The 8,269-nt window shown below is 43.9% G+C and overlaps 1 protein-coding gene across 1 annotated transcript in view; it reads left to right on the forward strand.

Annotated features, from left to right (window-relative positions):
• The window catches only part of LOC147022069 (protein spire homolog 1-like), a 78,482-nt gene that overhangs the window by 65,574 nt on the left and 4,639 nt on the right, over positions 1-8,269 (forward strand). The window contains exons 10-13 of the mRNA XM_085892639.1: positions 483-549; positions 771-910; positions 1,478-1,615; positions 2,179-2,249. Of these exons, the coding sequence (XP_085748765.1) occupies positions 483-549; positions 771-910; positions 1,478-1,615; positions 2,179-2,249 (416 nt within the window). The remainder of the gene's footprint in view (positions 1-482; positions 550-770; positions 911-1,477; positions 1,616-2,178; positions 2,250-8,269) is intronic.

Consider the following 8,269-nt stretch of genomic DNA (forward strand, 5'->3'; position numbering starts at 1 on the left):
AAAAAAACCAAAAAATTAAAAAATAACCAGGGAGTCTGGAACACTGACGCTAATCATTACCTCGACGTGTTTCGACTTATGAGTAACTTACAAGTAACGTGTGTCGACGTGTGTCAACGATCGCATAACGTGCCTACAACTTATGGCCAGCGTTTTGCGGAACGTGTGAGTCATATGCTGGCATAAGTCGAAAAATTTCAAGCATGGAAAATTTGAAAAACAGCTCGGCGTACTACAACGTATGCCAGCGTGCTTCAGCGTGCTCTTAACGTATACAAACTTACCCATAACGTATTCGACGTGTGCCGGTGTTTTAGCCAAATTTTTCATACGTCAGGCATACGCTGGCTAAATCGTCAAGGTGTGTCAGGGCCTTAAGCATTGGGACCTTCAACTTTTGATTGTAAAATACCCACTGTGATTGTATATCATCCATTGCGATCCAACTGTCACATGTCAAACTCTTAATTTTCACCAAACAGGACAGCTCAGAAGAAGACCTCTCCCCAGAATCTCCTCTTGGGCCACTTCCTCCTTTAGCTCTGCATGGTAAGTTGGCATTCACATTGGGAAAAGATTCAGTTTCGCAGGAAATGGGAAGTTACGAGTGGAATGAAATAAATGGACACTTATTGATTGGGAATTTGAACAATGTTGCACTTGCATCAAAGAAATAATATAGGCAGAGATAAGAGAAAAAGGGAGAATGGATCAAGGTAACAGAGGCAAATGCTGTCTGTTATTTAATTCTTTTTCACTGTGACTTACAGGTCGGCGTGCCAGGCCCATTTCTGCTACACCTCAACCGCAGCGCCGTGCACCCATGGCTCGGAGACATTCAATAGAGAAGGTCATGGGCACAGATCAATCATTCGACTCTGAGAACCGGCGGAATAATTCAGAGTCTCTGGTCAGTTTCTCACCGAAGATCGTTCTGTCTTTGTTGCTACCTCCAGCTGTGTCCATGTCATTATATCCCCTTTATAACTACTGTACCTCGAAACTCCACTACCAATTTTTTGCACGCGCGCACACACACACACGCACACGCACACGCACACGACAAATTGCCAACGAGCTTGGGGGAAGTGTCGTCACTTCCCGGGGCACTCTTGTTTGTTACCAGCGACATTACAACAATGGCGCCACCTTTCTCATCACACTCAGCGGGACATTTCCTAAGGAGGAATTTCCTCATCCTGATGGATGCCAACCTATGGGGATTGTCCATGCTCTTATCCTTTTACATGCTGAACGTCAAGCAAGGAAGCAGCACGTATCGTTTTAAAATTATTTGGTACCATTTGGCTGGAGTCCAAACCACTGACCTCCCAGACTCGGAGCGAACGCTTTCACCATTACACCACCGAGTCTGGTTGGTTACACCAAGTCTACCAGTTACCTCCATCTCAAATGCTCCTTGCCTCTTGCTATATTTTTGGTCATGTTCTATAAAAATTTTTCACTTTATTCTTAGAGAGATCTTGTGCTGCCTGGAGATGAAGTATTGCTGTCAGTGGCTGAGGTGATGCATATCCGCCGAGTCCTCGTGAAAGCAGAGCTGGAGAAGGAGCAGCAGCACAAGGAAATGTACAATGCACTCAAAAAGGGCAAGGTGTGTGTTTCAGCAAATCCATATAAATTAAAGGACAGCATCTGTCAGTCCATGTCTTATTGCACTTTCAATCTCTCCTCTAACTGCTTCGTGCATAGTCAACAAACTTCAAAGAGATAATTTTAGTATTGCAATTCTGCAAATGGCATCTAAACTTACTTCCACCTCTTCCATTTATCCTGTTCGGCCCAATTTAACGTAGAGTTTTTCTCAAAGCATTTCAAAAACTGCGTGACATCATAGCATTCTGGTGGGTGGCGCTTGAATCGCAACCATCAAGGGGTTTTATTGCTGTCTCCATTTATGTTATTCTATGACCCTCTCTTCCTATCAAATTACATTCCATCACCTGTGCTTGATGGGTATACATGTCAGTTGTAAATATTTGCAAGTAAAACATTAATGTATGGATTGCGACTTGTACATACTGTACATACTAGGACCCCACCCCTAATAATCCCTCTTACTTTCTGTGCATCGGTCATAAATAGATGGTTCATCATCACCAAACGTTTTAAATATTTTTAATGAATATTTCCCCTCCCTCTCTCCTCCCTCTTTAGATGTGTTTCTGCTGCCGTATCAAACGATTCTCCATCTTCAATTGGTCATACACCTGCCAATTCTGCAAAAGGTATTGCTTGCCGAACCATCTGGTGGGGTAGGCCTTGTGCACCATGCCTGTTCGGCAGTGCAATTTTTCGTCGGATCCGCAAATTACCCATTTCCCATGACATTGACTGCAATTTAACTGTACAAGGGTCACTTAATGTCTTGCCCTTCACCACGATGGATTGAATCGCTTACATCAACTTTGTGCGTCCAATTGAAAATGTGACGGCATTCTTTCAGCCGGAATTGCTTTCTGATATCTGTTCATATTTGTTCAATGGCTTTTCCATCGTCTTATTTTCCAGAATTTCTACTGTTTTTACCGCCAATCGCTCCTCGTTCAATTCCCAAAATGCTGGCCAACTGCATACAACTTTTTGCATTTTTGGCCAATAAGGTCCATATTGGTTTTGGCAGACCACAAATTTTTTGCCACATGGCTTCAGAATCTCCAGAGTGTGGGTTTTGCATAACTCAAACGGGACTTAAGGTGGGCTTTTTTGAGTAATGGCTTCCTTCTTGCCACCCTACCGTCCAGGCCAGACTTGTGGAGTGCTTGGGATATTCTCACATGCACACAGTGCCCAATCTTTGCAATAAAGGCCTGTAGCTCTTTCAAAGTTTCCATTGGCCTCTTGTTGCCTTTTGTTGCCATTGGCTCTTTTAAAATTGCAATGTTTGCACTTTCAAAGTTGCCATTTGGCCTCTCTTATCAGTCTCCTCCTTGCTTGGTCATCCAGTTTGGAGAGATGGCCTGATCTAGGCAGGGTCTTGGTGGTACTATATGCCTTTCGTTTCTTAATGATTGGCTTGACTGTGCTCCAAGAGAAATTCAAGGCCTTTGAAATATTTTTATACCCATTCCCCGATCTGTGCCTTTCCACAACTTTATCCTGGACGTCTTTTGAAAGCTCCTTGGTTCTCATGGTTGACTCTTTGCTGTGAAATGCACTACCCATTTAACAGCAGCTGACCTCCAGGAACAGCTGATTTTATTCTGAAATGATCATAATCATGACAATTTAACACAGGTATAGGCCAATTAATTTTGTGTGTGATTTTTGAAGGTGATTGGTTGCACCTGAGCTAATTTACAATTGCTATGACAAGGGGGTGGACACTTATCCAACCAAGATATTCTATTTTTGTGCTTTTAATTAATTTTATGAAATTTGTAGAATTTGTTTTTCACTTGGAAGTTGTGGGTTACGATGTGTAAATAAAGGTGGAAAAGTCTCATTTAATGCAATTTATTTCCAGGCTAAAAGGCAACAAAAGGTGAAAAATTTCAAAGGGGTGTGGGTTTTCTAGACACTGTGATTGTTCGGATTGTTGGAAGCCAACTGTTGGTGAATCTATCTCCATCTCTCTCCCTCTCCATCTCTCTCTCACCCCCCCTCCCCATCTCTCTCTCTCTCACTCTCTCTGTCTGTCTGTCTCTGTTTCTGTCTGTCTCTCTGTCTCCCTGTCTCTCTGTCTGTCTCTGTCTCTTTTTCAGCAAATTAACAGAAAAGGAGGATGGGATAAACCACTGAAACCAAGTACGAGAGTTGGGTTAGGAAGAATTAATGGTGGTACTACACATCATGGGCCATGACGGGGTGACACGAGGTGGAGGTGAACTGCCTGCTTAAAGCCCTGGGGGGGGGGCGAGGGGGGGAAGAGTGGCAGAAAATGGCTTCTGGAAAGTGGTTCCATAGTTGGGAGAAGTGAGGAACAAAAGTTGTGTGCAGTCAGCCTGGATTTTGGAATTTTAACTCAAAGGGGGTTAGTGGAAGAATGAGTGCATCAAGAGGTTGCTGGGGAGGGTCGGACAGAGCAGAGGGAGCAATAATCGAGAAGAAACGGCAAATAATAAAGACCACTGACCAGCTTGCAATGTAAAAGCAGCAGAACTTGTGATTTGGCCTCATCACAGTGATTCCCAATAATGTTGAGAGCTTTAGATTCCACAGATGTGCGGCTGGGTCACCAGCCCAGAGGGGAGAGCCATACTGCATTCAACTATGACAAAGGCTTTTGTAGACTGTGGAATTCCTCCGATTTTCAAAAGAATGACTTGGATGGACCAAGGATGCCCAGTCTGTAGCTGTCTTTGGAAGCCAACTTTGTTATGTGGTTGGCCCAGGAAAGGTCACGTCTGATGTTGAGGCTTTAAAGTTTAAGAAACAACCTCGTCCAGTGGCTTCATATGGAAATAGATAGGTGGGTTAGTTTGTCGATCTTTCCGGAGGGACAGGGTGAGACAGTGAGATGATATTTCCAGGATTGAAGGACATGTTCCATTCATCACACCAGAATATAATCAATTCCAGATCAGCAAGGTGAGATACAGCTGTAGTCTGTCGGTACAGCAGTGGATTGTGGTAACTGTGCATTACAATGTGGTGTCTTCTGCAAAAAGGAAGAGGGTTTTCCAGAGCATTGGAGAGGTCATCAATATAGATAAGGAACCAGACTGGATCCATGACAATGCCTTGGGCAACTCCAGCCCCCACTGGGAGAGGAGTGGAAAGTATTCCATTGAAGGCAACACCGGCTGCGTGATTGGAGGAAATTTGAAATCTAGGAATGAAGGCGGCCTTATGTATCACAGGCAGAAAGGTTGGCAAGCAAAGCAGGATGCCAGACTGTCGAATACCTGAGATATATCCAAATAGATTGTGCTGATCTCTTGTGATTTAGGGCCTCCAACCATTGCTGAGAGGAGTGGCAGCAAGTCCAGAGTTGCATGAATGGGGCAGAAGCTAAACTCATGGTCAGTGATTGGGCCGTTTCAAATGAATTGTGATCTTAACCGAAGGGCTTACTGGGAAAGAACCACCTCCACCCATCAAACTCTGTGTGCAAACTGGAGTCTTTTCAAATACTATTAGACTATTAATCATTGCTTGTTGTGGGAGAACCTGGATTGGCTTGGATTTCATTCAGACTGTGGGCATGCAAAAAAAAAAAGGGTTACAATGTGCATTAGTAATCCCATGGGTTGTTTTTTGCTGCAATGCCGTGATGACATGAGGGTTTTCCGAAGGTGTGCGAGAGATACCGACTTGCGCTTAGCGTGAACAGCCAAGATCAAGCAAATTTGAATGGAAAATGCTGTTGTGAGACATTCATTGAAGCTGTTACATTACCACGTGAATATAATGCTGCATCAGAGACCATTCAATGACGCATCATGGGGTGAAATTGCAAAAGCACTAACTCCCAACCCCACAAGATATTCCCAGTATGATCTCAGCCCAACTAAGATATATATCTACAGTGCCTTCATAAAGTATTCGCACCCCTCGACTTTTTCACATTTTGTTGTGTTGCATAGCCTGAATTTAAAATGGATTAAGTAAAAAAAGAAAAAAAAAATTCCCGCTGATCTACACATAATACCCCAAAGTGTTAAAGTCGAATTTTGTTTTTGAAGAATTTTTACAAATATATTCAAAATGAAAAGCTGAAATGTCTTGCATCAATAAGTATTCAACCCCTTTGCTATGGCACTCAAAATTCAGTTCAGGTGCATTAGGGTGGTCCAAAAACAGCAAAAAATAAAAATTCAGATGTTGTCTACACAAGTCTTAAATTATTCCACTATGTTTCAATAACGCGCATAAAAAAATTTAAGTTGATCGGAGGTGATTTAGAGGTCGCTCCATATGACGACTTTGTTTCATGAGTTGGTTAAATTAGGGTATGGTCAGGTACGATTACGGGTACTTCTGGATGTCCGAGGTGGAAATGGAGTGCATTTTCGAACTCTATGGGGTCGATTTACTCTAAGAAATGACTGCACCGACATTGAATTCACTACCATTTCGAAAATATGACCGAAAACAAGATTTATCATAACTCGAGTTGTCACTAATCCTACTCATTTCGATATTTTCTAATCTATAATTAATTGTTGTCCGTCTAAACATTTCTTAGAGTAAATCGACCCCACTGAGTTCGGAAATGCAGTCCATTTTCACCTAGGAAGTTCAGAAGTGTACGGATTCCCATCTCACCATACCCTAATTTAATATAACTAGTACGGGCCCGTAGGGGCGTAAACGACGACTGGATTGGGGAATTATTTCAAGTACATCGGACCAACCGTATCATAAATGGCCATAACCTGGGAAACACCTGGGAAACATACTCAGGTCGCCAGCGTCAATTGTGATGTCATATCAAACGAAGAAGAATTGTGACGCCCCCTCTCTCTCGCCCCCCTAGTCTCGCCCCTCCTCTCTCCCCCCCTCCTCTCTCGCCCCCACTCTCACCCCCATTCTCTCGCCCCCTCCTCTCTCCCCCTCTCTTGAATTGTGACGCCCCTTCTCTCTCTCCCCCTCTCTCTCTCTCTCACCCCTCCTCTCTCCCCCTCTCTCTCCCCCTCTCTCTCTCTCTCACCCCTCCTCTCTCCACCTCTCTCTCACCCCTCCTCTCTCCACCTCTCTCTCCCCCTCTCTCTCCCCCTCTCTCTCCCCCTCTCTCTCCCCCTCTCTCCCCTCTCCCTCTCTCCCCTCTCCCTCTCCCCCTCTCTCTCTCTCACCCCTAGTCTCGCCCTCCTCTCTCGCCCCTCTCTCTCTCTCGCCCCCACTCCCACCCCCTCACACCCCCTCTCCCGTCCCCCTATCTCGCTTCTCTCTCTCGTCCCCACTTCCACTCCCCTCTCTCCCCCCTAGTCTCGCCCCCACTCTCATCCCCCCCATCTCCCGTTCCCCTCTCTCGCAGATATTGGTCGACAGATAAATGGCCGTAACTTGGGAACCGCTCGTCCGATTAATATCAAACCTCGAAAAGGCACATCCGTGGGTCCTCAGCAATATTCCTGGCAAGTTTCAATCAGATCGGACCGTCAATCGTGCAAAAAAAAATAAAAAATAAAAATAAACATTAATTGTGGCGTCATTCGTGATGTCATAGCACCGCGTCTTGTCATTGGTCGACAGATAAATGGCCGTAACTTGGGAACCGCTCGTCCGATTGACATCAAACCTCGAAAATGTACATCTGCGGGGCCCCGGCAATATTCCTGGCAAGTTTCAATCCGAAGAGGAAGCATTGTGAGGTCATTCGTGACGTCATAGCACCGTGTCCTGTCTGGTTGACAGACAATATATAGGTCGTTATTGGTTGACAGACATTGGTCATTGTATCACGTTATTCTTTTTATTCAATTATTGTGCTATTATTATTAATATGCTGTTATCATTATTCTGAGAAAAAAATGGCATGATAAGGTGATAAGGTGGAATGACACTTCAGCTGCCATATATACACCTTTTCAACACTGAAAAAAAGCAATAAAATGGCCGTAACTTGGGAACCACTCGTACGATTGACATCAAACCTCGAAAATGTACATCTGCGGGGCCCCGGCAATATTCCTGGCAAGTTTCAATCAGATCGGACCGGCGATCGTCGAGAAACGGTGGTCGCAGACAAACAAACAGACAGACAGACACATACACACAGAGATTGCTGGAATTATAGATAGATAATAACTAAATAAATAACTAACATATTTTTCGTGAATCATTGAATCTAAAACACTGGATGTTGGGCCGGCTTGAAATAAGTTCAGGCGGGAGTGGAGACTGCAAAAGAGTCGGAGACGATAGTGGTATTTGGTAAATGAGACGAAATATTCTAATAGTTTGTAATTCCATTGATTGAAAAATTAGGGTATGGTGAGATGCGAATCCGTACACTTCTGAACTTCCTAGGTGAAAAAGGACTGCATTTTCAAACTCAGTGGGGTCGATTTACTCTAAGAAATGTTTAGACGGACAACAAATTATATATAGATTAGAAAATATCGAAATGAGTAGGATTAGTTACTCAACTCCAGGAATGATAAATCTTGTTTTAGGTCATATTTTCGAAATGGTAGTGAATTCAATGTCGGTGCAGTCATTTCTTAGAGTAAATCGACCCCATAGAGTTCGAAAATGCACTCCATTTCCACCTCGGACATCCAGAAGTACCCGTAATCGTACCTGACCATACCCTAATTTAACCAACTCATGAAACTAAAAGTCGTCATATGGAGCAACCTCT

This window comes from Eptatretus burgeri, chromosome 8 (genome assembly GCF_056783735.1).
Source record: "Eptatretus burgeri isolate ZD-2024b chromosome 8, Ebu_testis_v1, whole genome shotgun sequence".
NCBI lineage: Eukaryota > Metazoa > Chordata > Myxini > Myxiniformes > Myxinidae > Eptatretus > Eptatretus burgeri.